The 19,705-nt window shown below is 38.2% G+C and overlaps 1 protein-coding gene across 2 annotated transcripts in view; it reads right to left on the bottom strand.

Moving 5' to 3' along the window:
* usp10 (ubiquitin specific peptidase 10) overlaps positions 1–19,226 on the bottom strand; it is a 30,361-nt gene extending 11,135 nt beyond the window's left edge. For both annotated transcript variants that reach the window (XM_041221653.1, XM_041221654.1), the window contains exons 1-8: positions 19,123–19,226; positions 10,668–10,736; positions 9,053–9,098; positions 6,977–8,332; positions 2,532–2,623; positions 883–992; positions 415–473; positions 228–331 (exon numbers count right to left, since the gene is read on the bottom strand). In XM_041221653.1, the coding sequence (XP_041077587.1) occupies positions 228–331; positions 415–473; positions 883–992; positions 2,532–2,623; positions 6,977–8,332; positions 9,053–9,098; positions 10,668–10,736; positions 19,123–19,173 (1,887 nt within the window). In that variant the 5' untranslated portion in view covers positions 19,174–19,226. The remainder of the gene's footprint in view (positions 1–227; positions 332–414; positions 474–882; positions 993–2,531; positions 2,624–6,976; positions 8,333–9,052; positions 9,099–10,667; positions 10,737–19,122) is intronic.
* Positions 19,227–19,705: the final 479 nt, after the last annotated feature.

Below are 19,705 nucleotides of genomic sequence, written 5' to 3'. Positions count from 1 at the left end.
GTGGTCAAAATGTAAAAAAACAATACACACAGCTTACGTAATCAGTTGTAGCAACACACGGGAATATGTAACAATAAAAGGTCCTTATGTACCCTTTACATGGTGTTGGTTTATGGAGTGTTTAGACATTCAAGTTGCACTGGAGTTGAAAAAGCTTTACTGAAGACCAACAAGGATAATAAGTAACAGACATCTGATCAAGATTACGTCTAGAACGGTATTTTTACCTTCTCCGAGAGGCTGGACTTGATGACAGTAAGCAGTGTATAGATGTAGGTGGGTTCAAAGGGAATCCCGGGTCGGACATCTTTCACTATTTTGTCTCCAGCAGCTAAAAAGGTAAGCACCAGTTAAATAAGCTTTATTAAGTAGGGGTGGGGTGGCACAAAATATAATTGCATGGAATTACTTTACCTTGCTGTTTTCCCTTGGAAGATACAGGCATATTGCTGAACTCATTCACAAGTCGAACACTATTAAAAAAAAAATAATAATAATAGCTAGTTCACAAAACATTAAGCTTTTAAAATAAGCAGTTGCTATTCTGGACTTTTTTTCCTTTTCTTGTTTTAGTTGAATGGTTGTTTAAAAATATTGTTTGTACAGTAATGAATTATGGCTTGTATTCCAGCACAGCATTTATTTCCACAACTCCACCAAATGATGAAAAATCGCTCGTAAATCAAAAAGCTGATCTGACCTATTGCCATGGTGTTTTGATAAATAAAATGATTTATTTTGGAGTTTATTATAGTGAGCAGGTCTTTCATTTCTTTATTCTTGTTTTGACCATTGCTCTAACTGGACTACTGTATAAAATGGGTTGTCAGATATTTTAAATGGAAGTGGATACTGGGGGAGACCGGTTTGGAAAATACTCACAAGTTGTCAATCATGGGTGTGGAAGTGCACGACCTCTGGGGTTCACTGAACATTGGAATGGACTTCATCAGGTGATACATTGGGGGGCAAGCAATCAGAGCCTGTAGAGTCTTTAAGAGGAAGTCAAGGGGAACACACAACAAAAGGCATAAAGATATTCATCAATATATAGGCTAACAAAGTCCCCCATGAATTAAAAAAAAAACACAGCCTAACTTGTTCAACATTGCATAAGCTTTTCTAGCCCATTACCGATTTAAAAAAGAAATGATACAGGTACAACACTAAGGGCTGGTTCATACTTCTGTGACAACTGAATGCAATATGTCAGGCGCAGACAACTGTAAAAGCTGTGCAGCTTCACTATCTGCTGTATGAAGGACGCATCGTGTTGCATCACTTTGGACTGCGTAGCCGTCGTTCATACTTTAAATAGACTGTATTCGCATAATTGCAAAAATGTACATTTTAGGAGATGTGCAGAGTTAGTACCTCTTCAAGGTTTAAAAAGAACAACTCAAAAGCGACGCTGTTGGTAAATCCATCCTCTCAACTAACAGAACCCAAAACGGAGAACAGTATAAATTAAAGAGAGAGATGCGGGTATGTGACAGTGAGAGATTTTTAGAATTACAGGTGAAAGGTTTGACGATCTGTTAAACAGACTGGGACCATTGCTTCAACGCAAAAATACACATGCAATGCCAGTGACACCTGCAGAAAGTCTTGCAGTCCCACTGCACACAGCAACTGGCAATTCGCAGCAAAGTCTGGCCACGAGCTTTCGACTCCACTCTTTACTTCAGGGTTTTCTTGCTCTTCACAAATCAGTTTTCTCCATCTGGCTTTACATTCACACTGTTTCTATTTGGGCATCTCTATATTGTTTAACTGAGGGGTTATATAAAATGTGGATGTTTACAAACTTCTACTTCAAGTTCCTCCAGGTCTTGTTCCATGACAGTTAGGAGCATACTACCACGCAATTTCAGGTCACAGAGGCATGAGAAAAGACTGTAGGACTTTCCAAAGAAAGAAAAAAATAAATAAAAAAAACACACACACAATCGCAAGAGTGTGGATGACAATTCCGAGCAGATGCACAGGTAATAATTCCTGGTCGGAGTTTGAAGTATGAACCAGCCTTAAATGGATATGCGTGTCAAGACAATGCGAGGGCCAATCAAATTGATGGGTTTGTAGCTCAGTCCTCTTGGCATTAAACAAGCAAAACCAATTCCACATGCAAGACCCCAGAAACAAATAATTCTCATTTCTCACGGAAAAAGACATAATGCATACAAAAAAAAAAAAACACACAAGGTTAATCACATCAAGACATTTTTACTATACATTGGCTCCCAAATGTGTAGTTATAAATCTTACACAATGAACATATAAGCATTGTTGTAACATGCAAGGTACCCTGCAGCTGCCAAGGACAATGTATTTAAGATACTGGAGGAGTTTAGTCACAATAAGACAAACTGGTTGTCCAGATATGTTACAATACAGGTGTGACAGGCTGCATATACCCCTAGATTGTTACATTCAATAAGTTTATCCATGACAAGATCTATGCACAATTAGAAACGGAAAAGTATGTACAAATGCCTGCCTCCACAGCGATAAACATGATGAAAGGATACAGCATTGATGTAGCACCAGTTTCCCTTGTTGATCAGCCCTCTTGGTTGCAACGACACTGGCTTGTGTATCAGCTTCACATTCTCAATCAACTCTTATGTAAAAAAAAAAAAAAAAAAAAAAAAAAAAAAAAAAGGATTTAATAGATCTGTCGATTTCTTTTAGCAGCTATAGTACAAGACCACTGATACCTGATACACAACTGATAGCTCACAAGGTGCAAAGCACAATTACAACACTTTATATTAGAAGATATATTTTCCTTGTGAAAGTGAAAAAGAAGGCAAGCCGATTCAGACAGAATAGTAGAACTGCAGAGGAGAAAATAAGTATGGGATTATTAAGTGGCAGTATAACAAATACATATTACATACAAAGCTACCTGGATACCTGATAAATACCAAAACATGGAATGTTCCTTCTATAGGTCTAAACAATGATAATGCCCCCGCCCCCCGAGAGATGCATATTGCAGTTACTTGCCCAAAGATTACGTAAATGGATTATGCAAGAAATACTAATCAAATCTTAAAGAGTACTCAATTTATTGCCTTGGAATTTTACAACGTATATACATTATGTTTTGCCCCACCCCCCATACAGTCTGTCTCTCAATCTTATCATATTATTGGGTGAATTATTTAGCCCTGTCCAACATACATTCATATAGGAGGTTGATTTTATTGGAAAATTATCAAATGCTTGATCGTATAGTAGAAATCGGTGCATAGTTTAAACACTGGAGCATGTCACTACTTTCTTATTGTAAAGACCTTCTTGTTTCTGCAGCATGTTGACATGGCTTACAAAAAAAAAAAACCCACACAACTTGAGCCACACTTAGTATGCAGAACAATGACTGTGTCAAATTGCGAGTTGGTTTTGTAATATGGTCAAATGGCCAAAAGGACTTTGCTTTCCCATTTTTGGAATATTGCACCAGTTTACTATAAAAAAGAAAAATCACCCCCCTTATCTTTACTCAGATACATATGGTTGGTTACTACTAATCTAAAGACAAAAAAAGGGTAACAACTGATATGAATGCACCAAATTAAAAGAAGCCATATATTACACACACGCTGCTGGTGTTTATTCAGGAGTTTTATAATAGGCTTGACATTAGTGCTTTAAGAGAAGCATGCTACAGTATTCACTTGTGCCAACTCAGATCTTTAACCAAAAAGTTGGTTAATCCATAACCAATTTACCATGTGTCTGTACAAGATATTGTGCTTGCTGTTCCTTTATTGAACAAACTACCTGGTCAGATTTTAAAGCAATGTGATCTTTAGAAGACAACAAGAGTGGACTGCCCTCTGAAATACATTTTGTATTGATGAAAGGTTTGGTTTTTTTGTTGGGTCTTTTTTGGGGGAGGGAGCTTTGATTGATAAAGCACAAACACATTTAACTGTAAGAGCACCACTAAAATTAAGCTGTGGTGATTAAAGTTGCAGACTTTTCTGGAAAATATTGTTTCATAAGAATGTGAATAAAGCATAAAACCCCATTTCTTTTAGAATTTCTTTCACAAGAAACAGAAATTGCAAAAAATTGTAACTTCTTGTTTTTACACACTGTCAACATACTTCTGACTTCTCAGAACATAGTGTGTTGCAGATTTCATAATATCAAAAAGGAGATGCTTAAATGTAAAGGGTCATTCCAGCTCAAATAGAATGTAATCATTGTTATTTTTGCAAGCATGGGTTAAACAGCTCTGTAAATGCATACACCTCAATTAGACAAAGAAATATCCCATGAAGTTGGTCCACTAAGGGTGAATGACTCTGTAGACCCTCCATCCAACAGCATGCATTCATACTACAAAACTGTGGTAATATGTGGCAATCGGCTCTAGTACAAGGAGGGAGGTAACACTAAATAGCAGGAAGCCGAATAAGATAGTTTAAATTGTTTTAGCACCACCTTGTGGAATCCACTGAACTTCACAAAACATGAACTTAACATGATGAGCTGTTACAGTAAAACTAAGAACTAGTACAATTACTTTCAGTGGCTACAAATTGCTTATTTGAAGAATGGGTTTACCTGAATAATTCTCAGGCACCAATCCCATTTATATGCACTACGCCGTTTAGCTGAAAGGTAGCTTTGCACAATTGCTTATTAGGCAATCCCAGTATAAAACTTAAGCTGTGGAATAGGCTTTAAAAAATATTATTCATAGTACATTGATTACATCAGTTTATGAATATTGTAATTATTATTTTTATTTCTTTTTTTTTTTTACCTTATTCGTGTTGATTTGTACCAGTTAAAGACCCCCCCCCAAAAAAAAAAAGTTAGTCAGAGTTACAACCAATCAAGAAAAAAAAAAAAAAAAATTAAAAATTTTTAAAAATCACTATCCACAGCAGCTTAGTAACAAGAGTTGTCCATGGCTTATATTTTAATTGTGTTAAGGAACATGACAGTGCCCACACTTTGATTTAATTTAAGCGATGACTGGCACTTGCTCAATCTGCCCAGCAATAATGAATACCTGCTCACTAGGGACTGACACTGCCGGGATGCTTAATAATGCTGACCAATGATACAACTTTTGGAACAGTTTTGGTTGTTTTTTTTTTTTCATTTTTACTTTGGGGTAGTTCAGATGAATAAATGCAAACTCAGCTAATCACATGTACATTTGGCAAGGAAGTGAAGATGACAAACTGCATTGCTTGCTTGGACATATTTATAAATTCCCTTGCACGCTGGTTAAGACACAAAGATGATAACTGATCGAAAATGTGATTCTTAATTGTTAATTAACAACATGGTCTTGTACTCCGTTGGGGGGGAAATCACTTGATTTTGTGCTGCATTGCCATTATGCCTTGTTCAATACCAAGGAAGTGTGGGATCATACTTTAAAAATAAGTTTTATCAGGTCTTCTGCCACGACAGATGCAACAGGCAGCAAACATGACATCATAACTGCCATATTCATTTTGTTAGTTACATGACTCTCCCTAAAAGCTCTTGTCAAAGATGTTCCAGTCCAATTACAGATAGAATGATGTTTGAGGATGACGTTTCAAACTTACATAGACGGGAAAGCACTGCATGTAAAGAATGATAAATATATGAAACCAAACAAAGGAAAAATGAGGTACAGTAATTTGTTGTGTACCTGCCCGACACATCTGCCCAAACCATTTACCTGCCATGACCAAGCTCTTCAGCAACATCGCCCACGTGTACAGTGCTAATGCAAAATGGCTACAAAAAAGCCAAAGCAAGTTGTGCTTGCAATTGAAAGTTTTGTTTTTTTCGTAAACCTACGCATTGCTACTGTGTAAAATTACCTGACACTAATGTAAGTGTACACAGCACTGTGGCAGGGCAGGTGCCCTGCACATGAAGAATGGGTTTTTGTGTAAATGTAAATTGTAAATGGTGTGCACTTATCGTAATCAATTGAGTACCTGACACTCCTGAGAAAGCCTGGCAGCTGCCAGCAGGGCGTCGGGTATAAACAGATTCCATTTATTCACCTCAGGGCTGCTGCAAAACCAACTGGGCTAAAGAAGCTGCAATTCGCTGATGCGTGTGTGTGTGCATGCATGCGTGTGTGTTCAAGAGTGAGAGAGAGAGAGAACCAGGGTTGGATACCGAAGAGTGAATAAAAGTCGAAACCGCCAACAGCCAGAGTTTATTTATTATTAAAATCGAGAAGATTAGGTCAGAGACTGTAGATCCCACCAATGTTTTGGTACACTGTGTTGTATGTACTCTGAGCGCTACCATTGTTGGCAGTGTCCCCTGAGCTGTTCAGTGTGTTGATATGCAAATAGATCCTGTTCGTCTACGGGTATCAACTTCAACCTCCGTCTCGCTCTCCTGCCTGTCACTCAGCAGCGAATGCACACACCCACATGGCTAACCTGTCACAAGCACTAATAGCCTTGTATCTTTCTAAACACAGGGATTTAGGAGGAGCTCCCCAATAAAAGCAGAATCTCAAAACAGTAATTGTGTGAATATAGTAATTGTTACAGCTGTGTATAATGGTATTTAAAACAGGATTAATTTAAACAACTTTTTACATATCCACCCTTACTCTGGATCCCAACACAGTTGGATACGCGACGGATTACTGTACTCACAAAATGCAGATCAAATAGTTATTCAGAGCTTGATTAGCTGATGTTTTGACTTTTGGAATTAACCACAGATAGCAGGGCACGTTATATTAAACAAAAAAAACTTCGAAATACATGGGACACCAATACAGTCACACACACAAAAAAAAAAAAACACACACACACAACTGTCTTATAAAAACAAACCTTTAAAACCAAAGAGAAATCACATTAAAAGATGATGTCGGGCAAGAAACCCCCAACTTCAAGGATCAACCCTAATTTTCTATCACATGCTACTTTTTATAAAAGGGGTGTGTATTTTACCGTTATTTGCCAGGGTACTCTACCTGCAAGCTTAGGAGCCATGGGATCCTCAGACACATGAATAGGACTCTCTTTAACCTCTCCTGGTAGCTCAGGGGCCTGATCTGTGCTTGAGGTATTGGCAGTGGAGGAGGGCGGCATGCTTTTTATTTCCACGTAAGCCACTGGCCCACCCGGAGGGGGCTTGGAATTGTGAAAGAGGCTGGCCCAGGATTTGGAAGGGGGGGCGGCTGCAGTACCACCCGCTGATATTGCCTGAGGAGCAGCAGACAAACCCAGATCTTCTGCTAGCTTTGCCTCAGCATCAGAGCCTTCAGGGGCCTCCAGCTGTTGTTGCAGTAGCTCAGCCGAGTCCTGTTGTGCTTCCCCACAGCCAGAACTCTCAGCAACCACCTGCCCGTTGGAAACAGAGCTGGTCATGATCTCCTTCTCCTCCTCCTCCTCCTCCTCCTCCTCATCAGTAGTAGTACGAGCTGTGTCATTGGCAGCGTTAACACTAGCAGCAGAAGAAGCAGTAACAACGCAAGATGCCTGCGGAAGTGATGTCCTCATTGAGGAAGAGGGAGGAGTGGGACTAGGACTGTCCCTTCCACTAAATAGCAGTTCAGTGTTCCCCAGAGTGCAAGGCTCGGGCCGCTGCTCAGCAGTCCTGCCTCCCTCCGCCACCCCACTGCTCTGGGAGGAGGAAGAGGAGGTGGCTGCGTTGTTACTGTCCGATAAGGATATGGCTCCGCTCATAAAGTCAAAAATAGTGTCGTCAGGGCTTTCACAAGTCCTACGATTGATGGCTGACGACACTGTTGTGGGTGAAATGGTAGTAATAATAGTGGGGGTGGTAGTGCTGCTGCCAGTGCTACTCCTGGGAAATTCAGAAGCGGTCTCTGCAGCTGTCCCCACCTCCTCTGATCCCAAGCTGCCAAGGCCAGTAGCATTCAGTGCATGTCCATTGACCAGTCCAACTACCAGGTGTGTTTCAGGGTGGACGCGAGCACTGCTGCTGCTGCTGCTGCTGTTGCTGTTGCTACTACTAGACCCCTCCAAATAACTGTAATATCCTGGTGGTCGCTTTTTCTTCTTTTTCCGCTCCCGCTGCCCCAGGCTGCCCGAAGTCCCGTCCATGTCCATGTCCATGTCCAGGCAAGCCCTGTTGCTGTCCACAGATGAGGGCTCAGAGTGTTGGCAGTCAATGGAGTTGAACCCGCTGGAGTCAGTAGCCTGAAAGTTGTCCAGGACTTTCTGTGAGGGTTGGCTGCCCAGAATGAACTCAGGAGCTTGGGGGTTAAGAGTGCTGGAAACTTTGTACATGGAATCTTTCTGTCCAACAGACTCCAGATCAATAACCTCATCCACCCCAAACTTGATACACTGATAATCCTCTCCTGTGTGGATTGGGAAGAGAGATTAGATAGAGACGGATACCCCAAGAATAGAGTAAAACCTACCACTTTTCAAGTGCACACAGAATATCTTACCCATTACTGCCTTTAGCCTTTAGTCTATAGTCAGTATTCTATTTAAGCTAATACACACTTAAATACGATTTAATTTCTGAAGAACTATTTTGCATATGCACAGCACATTCAAGACAGATTTAAATGGCACCTTAGCATGCAAAACCTCGTGTCCTAGAAGGTCAGAAAAAGCAACTGGTTTACTAATCTACCTGCCTTTAAATGTGGGTCTACATTTTTCAACAAAAAGGGGCACCGCGTTATACCCAAAAATCATGGCAAATCTCTGTATTTCATATGTGGAACAGTCTGAGTAAGACAAGGTCTTAAATATGAAATACAGATTTGTTATCTAAATCAACCAAGATAACGGAAATATTCATTTTGCTTAGCCTAAAGTAGTATATCTATCAGCAAGTTCATAACTTTGAATATAACATGGTGACAGTATGCATCATTCCAGGTTTCATACACCTGTGATTTATTACAAAACATGAATCTTTCGCAGAGGTCTAAATGTAACTGTAGATCAAACCTTTAGAAAGCAGGTTAGCCCCCTTTAAATCAGAATTCTATAAAACAAGACTAACTACTGTAAAGGGTCTAAACTAATACAGCAGACTAATCCAAAAAAAAAGTTAACCTTACCAGAGGACTGACTGACACATGGGACTTTGTCATTGAATGGGGGAAGCTGTTGGAAAAATAACAGATTGTTAAACTTAATACATATTACACAGTCAGAGAGGTGCATATAATAACAATAATAATAATAATAACAATAATAATAATAAATCTGTTTTTATATAGCACCTTTCATAGTGGACCACCATCAAAGCGTTTTACAAGACACAAAACTATACCGTATAAGCCTTTACAAAAAGTGTTAGAGCTACTTCTATAACTGGGAATTAAGCATGTGTTACATCAGCACCCTTGTGAGTAACAATGCCTGTTTAGAAAGCATTCAGTCAGGGGGCTCCCGAGAGGCACATCCAGTAAAGGCGCTCTGCGCGAGTACAGAATGTGCCCTATAGCCTGGACGTCACCGGTTCGAGTCTAGGCTATTCCATAGCTGACTGTGGACGGGAGTTCCCAGGAGGCGGTGCTGAATTGGCTGAGCGTCGCTGGGATTGGGGGGTTTAAGTCGGCCAGGGTGTCCTCTGCTTACTGCGCATGTCTTGGGAAAACAAGCCTCTAAAAATGGTGTATAATGTATTCCAACTAAATTCCTACCCACTCCTGTATACACTCATTCTGCACCCCCATGATTTCTGTGCAACACAGGGTAACAAAGACATGAAAAACAAATCCCTTAGGTCAGGGGTCTCACTTTTATTGCAAGGCTCCCCTTTGGAAATGTTTCAGGTTGTGACGACCGCCCCCAGTTATCATATTACTGTACATACTATATGGGAACACTAAATTATCAACAGCGCCACAGCCTTTCTAAAAGTGTGCGTGGGGGGCAAGATCCACGGGCGAGGGGGTTGTGGGGTAGCATCGGATTTCAGGAATACATTTGTTTTTAGCCAATATAAAAATGCACTTATTTCAACCAAACATCAACTGAATGAAACCATGTCATAGTATCAAACCCACAGAAGCAAAGTGTTTAAATCAGCATCAAGCCTGCCATTTGTGCAAGTTGGTTGTTTATTTCAAGATGGTTGTTCTGTGTGAATTTAGATTTAATTTTGCCATCAGCAATGTACCGTCTTGTACTCTGATTTGTAAATAACGCCTGCTTCTTTACGTTCCACTATTTTAAAAGAGGTACAGTAGCCCACTGTCACAGCGAGACAATCATCATGTAATGAACCATATATAGAACTATATAAATAGTAGCTTTCAAAGCTATGTTGTGTCAAACATATATACAGTTATCTATTTCTTTGAAAACAAGTCATTCATTTAGATATTTTATAAATTAACACCAGATAGTCCAAGTGATGTATAAAAAGGACAGAAGGGCAAGATTGGTCTCTGCCTCTATTAGGATTCAAACCAAGACTTATTTAGTTCTCTCCATGGGAACAGACTACTTCTAATCCTTACATAACTTGAGAAATACCAATTTATTTAAAATACACTTTTACAGAACTCATCATTACTGGGACATTCCAGTAACAATGTTTTCAGTAGTAGTGCCTTGCCAGAAATCCCTGTGTTGCAAAAGATTTGTCGTAAAAGTCAATAAATCCAAAATGGTCTTTCCTGTTGAAAGAATTGGTAGTTAAGGTAAATAAATAAATAAATTTACCTCGACATAACAGCGGGGAGTCACAAAGAAGTGATTGAATTCGTCAGGGCTGAACTCCCCAAAGATATACTGCAAGAAAGAGAACAGCCATTAGAACTCAAGTCATTCATTAAATCAGTATTCACCAAAGCACTTGCAAGCTAGCTGTTTTAAATAATTTATGGGGATCAGTTTTGTTTTGTTTTTCTGCTCCCATTTAACAAAAAAGAAAAAAAAAAACAGTACAATGATTCACTTTATTTTTTAGAAATTAAAATTGCTAGGATTTTAATTGAGAACCAACTAAGGTTCCCAGTTCTCGGCTGCTGCCAATCAAAGTATTTTTAATTCTCAACATTCTTTAGAAACAGATTTGGTACAGAGTTTTGGTCTCACATTTCCAATCAAGCCAATGTCTTGACAAATATCTGTTGGTATTTTTTATTTTTAGAAATATACAAACCAGCATATTTCACAAACAGTACTGCAGCATTACTCCATTATAATAACAATAACATTATTGCTTTACTGTGTTCTCTCTAAGACGTTCATTTAGTTAGCCACTGTGGCTAAAGCAACTTTTTTAGCCACACTGGAAAAACCTAAGCCACTTTACAATACTGTAAACAAGTTAAACATACTGTTTCACAAGGCAAACATTTTATTTGAAAACACGTACATATTTAAATGCCAGACCCTACCCTTTACAATACACATACAGCATATTTAACCCTATGTGGTCCTATGTCGGACCAGGTCCAACATTAATTATTTTTCCTTTAAGATCCGATGTCGGACCCTGTCCAACATCATCAAAAAAGCGTCAATCACAAGTCCTTAGTAGTTTTTTCTTCAGAAAAAGCAGAAAAAAGCTTTCAATGGCCCAGAGAGGCCGAGAGAAACCAGAAAAAGAAATGGAGGCTGATCTGAGCAATACGCATAGTCCCTTCACCACGGACATAAACAAGATAGCTGCTTCCGCATCCAGCGCTCAAAGAATATCGCGGATATTTGCCAAGCTTTTTGAGAAGTAATAAAATAATGATTTGGATTGCACTATTGAGAAGTTTTGTGATAAATCGAGTGATCAGATGATTTCTCAGTATGCACAACTAAGAGGAGATATGTGAAATACAGCGAACAGGGGGTGGGGCAGGGCTGGAGATGCAGTACTGAGTGTCATGTTGATATGCAGTGCCTTTTAAACCTGTTTTACTGCGAATCACTTAAAACAGCGCATGTACAATATACAGTTTGTGTGAAAATAAATTAGACCCGACTCACCTAACAGGCGTTAAATAAATGGACCGCAAAGGGTTAAACGTGCTCCTGGCTATAATGTCCTGCCACCCAGCTAAACAAATTCCTGGGGAGAACCTTGGTATAGTAATACTAAAGAAACATATGCACTTTATGCATCCAACCTGCAGAAATCACTGGACAGCAAACTGATTTTTTCTTCTCCTATTTTAACCATTTAAAGAAGGGTTACAACACTGGAAGGTGAGGTTCAGGCTTTCTTTTTTTTTTTAAATCTGCTGTAATTGTTTATGAAATTTCTTCATCAATCATTCCCATTTCAACACATGAAACAAGCTGGAAATGGTTAATCCTTCTTGGATGCCTTGGGTATTACGTGACATACAACACAGCAGGTGCAGACACTTTAGAAAAGTTTGCAATTGGATAGCACCCCCATTTTGGCCACAGGCCTCACTGCAGACAACCTGCACTTTACCTAGGTAGCTATAATTAATATAATCCCAGCAGTGCTTGCTGTGTTGAAGTATTTACCTCATTGACATACCTGAACTAAGGGAAAACCAACTAAAAACTTCAGGTACTTTAAATTTTTCTCTAATTTATAAGCCATGTAATTATGAAATTGCAAAGATTACCACATATATTGTATATCAATTTTATCTGTGTTGTCCAATTATGATAAAGCCTGGTTTGCAACTAGGGAAATTAGAATTAGAAATTAGGGAGTGAGGAGAAAAAGAAGGGCAGGGTTAAAATTGATTATCCAAAGAGATGCAACTGGTCGGCTTCAGGCACAGTCAACTTTCACAAGAGATGGGTCACAGAACTTGGGTGTAATAATGACAGGGCGCGAAATTACCAACGACAATTGCCGCAACGCCTAATTTAAAAAGCTTGCGGCAAAAGTTGCCCCCGTCACTGCCGCCAGTGTCCGTCACCAGCAGATCTGATGTACAAACCGTTCACAAACTCGCTCGATGTCAGCTGGCTGTTCTGTCACAATTCAATTCTGTCTCATCTAATTTTGTCATGCGAGAAAATGACTCATTATTATAATGTATTATTGTTGCCATCCTTCTTACTATACACATTCCAGCACTAAGCCACGAGAACGATGTATCATTGGTTAATACTGGGCTAACAGAGGGAGGGGTGCTATCAGTTGTAAGACTGAGCTGAATTTGATCGCGCTTAAATTCCAGGGATTTCAGTCACAGAGTTGTTGTCTGGCAGTGTCACTGCAGTTGTGTTGTTCCCCCCACCCCCAACTGTGAGCAATGCCAAACCAGCAGCAAATTAAAAGAAGGAAGAAGAGCTGGCTAAAGCGGCAGCTAAGGGTTCCAGAATTGCTGCGATGTTCAGGTAGGAAATGGGTGTACAACAATTAATCTCCCAATACTATCATCAAATAATAACCGCTATTTCACCGACAAATCTCACCCCCTCCCAGTCCCTTCTCAAATGTTTAAGTAGCGAGAATTTGGTCCAGTAGCGGTTTATTTACACTGTAATTTTAATGGAGAGCAAATTACCAGTGTATATAAAATCAGAATGCTCCATAGGACCACATTATACTAAATGAAGTAAGGCGATTTGTATATGGATTTGTGAATATCCTTCAAATATATGCATCTTATATATTTTAAATTTACAGCTTAGTAAAAATCACCTATTTATCATATTACAAATATACAGATTACACAAATCTTTACAGTTGTGCATACTGATAAATCCTCTCCCGATCACTCATTTTATCACCAAACTTCTCAATAATGCAATCCAAGTCATTATTTTATTACTATAACATTAAATAAAAGCTCTGTAAATGTCTGTGATATTTGAGCACTGGATGCAGAAGCAGCTATTTCCTTTGTTATGTGTGTTATCTCTAATGCATGGGGCTATGAGATACGCCTTTTTTTCATTTCATTCGGCTCCTATCTGTCTCACTTGAAAGGTTTTCTCTGCTTTTTCCGGAGAAAAAACGACTAGAGACCTGTGCTTTATGTCTTTTTGATGACATCGGACTGGAGAGGGTTAACAGTTAAACAAATTCTGAAAGAAAAAAGTGCAGTTTAAGCATATGCAATTCTTTGGTCATGAGAACCTACACTGCTGAAATAGCACTAAAATGACAATCAGCTATACTCCAATGGCCTCTGGCCAGCTAATACTATCACAAGAGAAAGAATTTCTCTTCACTGCCTTCAAAATAGAATGCTGTACATATCACAATAAGTTGCCCCACTCATTTCAGTAAGAGTGAGGATTACAGCAAATTAAGTTTTTGTATTTAATAAATGTACCAAACCATGCGAGAAAGGCAATAGTAAAGTTAAGAAAAATCAGATTACAATGTATTCTGACCATGGTGAACTTTTCTTCTCAGATGAAGTAGTTGTGTTTTTTTTGTTTGTTTTTTTGGAAATGAAAGACATCTAGCACAAGACTTTGGTTGCAAATGTGGTCCAGCACCTTTACAGAATGTCACTGAATAAGCTTGTATAAATAGCATGTAGTCTCCAGGGGTAGGCAACCTTCTAAGCCATTCCATTCCAGGACTTTGCTCCAACCGGATCCTAAATTATTTAATTGACCTTGCTGGAGGACAATTAAATAATTAAGGCTCCAGCTAGAACAAAGTTCTGGAAAGGAAGCGTCAAAGGTTGCCTACCCCTGCTCTAGACTATTAGTCAGATGGACTTCTAAAGCATGTTTTACTGCCACACAAAGGCTACGTACACAGACAGGCTGTATGCAGTTGTGAGTTCACCTTTTGCTCTTAATGCTGTTTGTATGCACACAGTTTGGTTACAAAGGGCAGCAACAACACACTAGTTTTCAGAGCAAGAACCCACTGCGGCAGTTATTAATTCAGTTTGGTTAGTTAATGCTCACAAACTGTGTGTGTGTGTATCATAACCGCACCAACACAACCACAGTTGGTGCTCAATGGATTTCTGAGCAAACTAATGATGTCATTATTTATCAGACACATGGCTTTTAAATTTTTTTTTTAAATTTTTTTTTTAATATATATATATATATATATATATATATATATATATATATATATATATATATATATATATATATATATACACACACACACACACTGATACTGATGAATAGTAAATTCATAACAATGGTAAATAGTACATACAATATACTTTTTATTTAATCAAAGCACAGGTGTATAATATTTTGTTGTAAGAAAAAGAAATTGTACTTTTGGGTTTGCAATTTAAATAAAACAATGAGACAATTCAAATCCCCAAAAGCCACAGAGCGACTGCAACTGTTTTTTCCACCGATAACGAACATCTCATCTGTGTGTTCTGGCACTCCAGGAAATGTCTCAGTAAATGACAAAGACGCATATGACAACTCCTTAGACATGCACACATTTTTAATCCAGTCATTTGGATCACTCAAGTCGTTCCCACCAGTCTGGTCTGAAGATCGACCAAATGTTTTGATCTACCGTCAGGTTACTGCAGATCGTCACCACTGTATTTAGCAGTGCAGAATAAGCAAAACGGTGTCTCCGCTGGTTTTGCAGAAAAGATCATAGTCAAGCTGGACGAGCTCTCCATCGATTATGTACAGTACTTTCTTCCAAAAGCATAAATAGAAATCAGCATGTAATGATGGCCCGAATTCAGTGGTTTGTTTAAACATGGAGTGCACTCACTTCAACAATGAAAGGATAGCCTGTATAACACACAACCGCAGTGAGTGCCGTTTGTAAATACGGTTTTGAGACAACTGCAATGTGTGTGTGTACGTAGCCAAAGTGAAGCAGAATTGATGATCATATTTAACATGACAAGTGACTCCTATTTTAATGCTGTAAAACTCCTACAGTCTGTCTGATGAATTAAAGCAAAACAGGCAGTATTAATAAATCAACTTTGCTCTACATAAAGCCCAATATCTAGATCATGCTAAACATTTTTAAACTTAATTCATATTAGTGAATCATCAATAACTCAATTTATTTCACAGTATATTTAAGCGCCTACTACCACTTCATGTAACTCAAAAAAGTCCCCTTTATTTTTTTTGCAGAGTTGGATAGGGAACAAAAAAAAAAAAAAAAAAAAAAAAAAAGGGGGTGACACCCTTTTTGACCACTACAACCTGAAAAGCTGTGTTTTATTGATCAGTCACTAACTAGAAATATATATAATATATACACACACACACTTTTTTTTATTCTTACATACCAAGATTAAGTGCTTAAAGGTATATGCTGTCAAAGACACATGCAATGCCTGAAGTTGCACTTGTTCACCTGGTTGCACTGACCAACCATACTATGATTTGTTATACTGATAATTACATATCTAACACCGGTTAGACATGAACTAGAGTTTTACAGACTTAAATCAGCATGAAAGAAAACTATTAGCCAATTATAGATATCTTATGTATACTTAAAATCACCTACTTTATACTGCAATGCACAGGTCACACAAATCACAGCCCTGTACGGGGCTTCAACAGCAATACTCTGAATACCTGAGTGCAGCACATAGCAGTTCTCATGCTTAACAAGTTGTATTTTTTTTTATTCTTCTATAGTATAGTTAAATAAAATGACTATTACATATGCTGTACCTGTTAGGCAAAGGCAGACATTTTATGCTGGAGTTTAGTTGAAAAAGCCTAAAATGAGAAATCCAAAAACATCTAAATATTACATTTTTTTTCCTATTATACCAAAACTTAGCACATGTTTATGCAGTTAGGTTCGACTGCATTGATGGGAGAGGGGGCCAAGAATGGATTGGTTTTATTTATGTTTAAGAGAATCCTACTGTGATGAAATAACCCAGCACCACAGCAATTGAGGGAACCAAAGCTGCTGGTGATGAGAGTGAAAGTCCCCATAAAGCTGTTAATATATTTTGCTAAAAAAAAAAAAAAAAAAAAAAAAAGAACTAAAAAATTGTTTTTTTCAATAATTGTGAAAGATTGGTTTAATGTTACAATCATGTCTAAAGATGGCCATAACCCCATTCACTGAGCATCAACAGTTAAATATCCTTAAGAGCAGTATGCACAACATAATGCCAATGTGTTGCTGAAATTCCAACAGATCCCAATGGTCTTCCAAGAATCATTCCTGTTTTCTACAGAAGAATTTCTTGCCTAAATGTAATCTGTTAAGGTGTAATTCAGATCTACATTCTGAGTCATTGTCGCTATTGGGGGTTGACAAAACTCCCATAACTAAAGTGTAAAATGACGCTGCTGTGTCCCGGATGTTAATATAAAATAAACAGCCCAGATTAACACCCATGTTCTTTGAGAATTAAAGCTGTGATTCTATTCGAGCCATTCTGGCAGATGATGAAATACACAGGATCTACATTCAATGCCTTAAGTGTCACACACATTTGGCAGAATGTATACAAGTCTAACTGGTTCAGATTTAAATATCTGTTAGCTCTAAACTAATTCACAAACGAGCTTTCCAACCATTTGCTTTTAAAATGCATGCAGATAAGGTAGTGAAAAAAAGTCTGCACCAAATATAACGTTTCAGCTTGTGTAATACTGATCCTTCATAATTTAAGAATATGAATTGGATTCTGCAAATACGGTTCTTAAATAAACAAACTACCATACATAAACAAGAATGAACTGCAACCAAAGCACAATCATTTAACCAATAAATCAGCTTCCAGGCACCGTACCCCGGTCGTGTTACGTAATCAATTCATAGTCCCTGAAGAGATAAAGCATTACAGTATACTGGCAGCAAACATAACTAAAGAGGGGGATGGGCACCCTATGATTCAGCTAAATTTCAATACCCCCATTAACTCTGATGTAGGGAGCCATTCTACTTAACCACATTAACAAATTGCTTTTTTTTTTTTTTTTAATTATCATGTTATGTCAATATTACTGTATGGAATATATATCGTTACACAATTTAAATGTTCGCTAAATGTGTGCAGACTGGACGTTTCTCTTGCTTACAGTTAAACTATTTGATTCTGAATCCGACTTGTACTTCATGAGGTGATGGTATCGCGCTACAGAACTGAAATCTTTAAATCTGTTTGTTTTTTCACAAAACAGACCTATATGAAGCACTTTTTACCTACTGCGAACCTAGCTACCAGCATACCTAGATGACTATTTTTAATCATTATGCTGCCAAGCAATTTTTTTTTTTTAATTTATATAAAATACTATATTTAAGCTATTTTAGTTGAATAAACTATTCCGCCTAGTAAGAATTGCAGCGAACCAATTTAAAGCCATTTAAGAGGATGCTGGGTTCCACTGAGCAGATAATTAGTTTTCATAATTATTTCATAATATGCCCGTGCAAGTATGTCGGTGTTTCCAATGACACTGTTCACTTCCATAGGGAGACGGCTTTGCTGAATAGTAGGCCACAATATATTATGTGATGTTAGTTACATGCCACAACATGAATAAACACACGTTAACAGTGAGAACATAATTGTATTTTATTACTAAACACTAACAAGCAACCTGGCACCGTGCTTTCCTTTCCATTCAGTTTGAATGAGTCTGACCTGACTTAACAGAAGACCGCCCCCACCCCCCCATGCAACAGGCCTGTATGCATGTGATGCAAAGTATTTTTTCCAACACCTACGTTTGCATTGCTTTCTCTCTCATTTGCTAACAAAAATAATTACACAAAGCATACCCTCGTCTAAGATGTATACGCTTATTTTTTTTAAAAGCACAACAACTTAATCGCAAGTTGTTTTTTACTGTATTTTTTTTTAAATTAAGGATTGAAGGAAAACACTACTGGCTTTGCCGGGCCTGCTGCGGTGCAGGTGCTCCAATCAGACGGCAAATTACATTAAAAATGAAACATTTTGTACACAACACTGCATCTGCTTAATTTGCACCGGGGTAGCATCTCTCACTGTATATAATATTTTCCAATGCACACAGGGTTTAACCACGTCCGTGGTGCTGTCTCATCTATGAATGACTGGTTCGTTGGGCCTCATCCATGCTGATAACATTTCAATGAGTTTTCAGCACCCAACGTATGAAATTAACACGCAATTAATGCACTGTCGCTGCTTCGCAATGACAAGGCGACACCCCAGCACACGATGCATTTAACTAACACCTCTAACACGCAAACTGCAAGCCGCAAGCTCACAGAAAAGCCCTCAGAATTGAGAATGAGAAACAGTTTTACCTGGTTACTGTGTGAAGCCATGCTGCCGGTTAGTTTATTTTTTAATGACATATAAAGAAAAAAAAAAACACTTCTACAGAGATATATCTGGAATAGTGTTTTTATTTTCGTTATTTAAAAAAAAAAAAAAAAAAAAAAAAGAGAGAGATTCTTTAGCAATTTCTCTTTTTTTTTTTTTTTTTTTTTTTTTACTATTCCAAGTTTAAAGCTATTCGATTCTGGGTAGTGTTCTCCTCATCCTGCTCATCACGCCGCTTCCCCCGCCGCCGCCGCCGCCATCTTTGTCTCGCCTTTGCGCGCGTCTGGCAGTACGTAGTTTGCGCGTGCTCTCAGAGATGGTGAGACGCGGGCGCGCAGCTGAAGAAGGACTAATGGTCAGAAATGTGCTGTTATAATGTTTTTTTCTTTTTTTTTCTTTTGGTACACAACAGTTTTCTTTTTTTTTCAAATATATATATATATATATATATATATATATATATATATATATATATATATTATATGTTATAAAAGGAAAACGGGTATTGACATTACATTAGATAAGTATCACATACAGCGCGGGTTATAGATTGCAGATAATATT

The sequence above is a fragment of the Polyodon spathula genome, chromosome 21 (genome assembly GCF_017654505.1).
Source record: "Polyodon spathula isolate WHYD16114869_AA chromosome 21, ASM1765450v1, whole genome shotgun sequence".
Taxonomy (NCBI): Eukaryota; Metazoa; Chordata; class Actinopteri; order Acipenseriformes; family Polyodontidae; genus Polyodon; species Polyodon spathula.
This window is presented reverse-complemented; position numbering and strand designations above follow the sequence as displayed.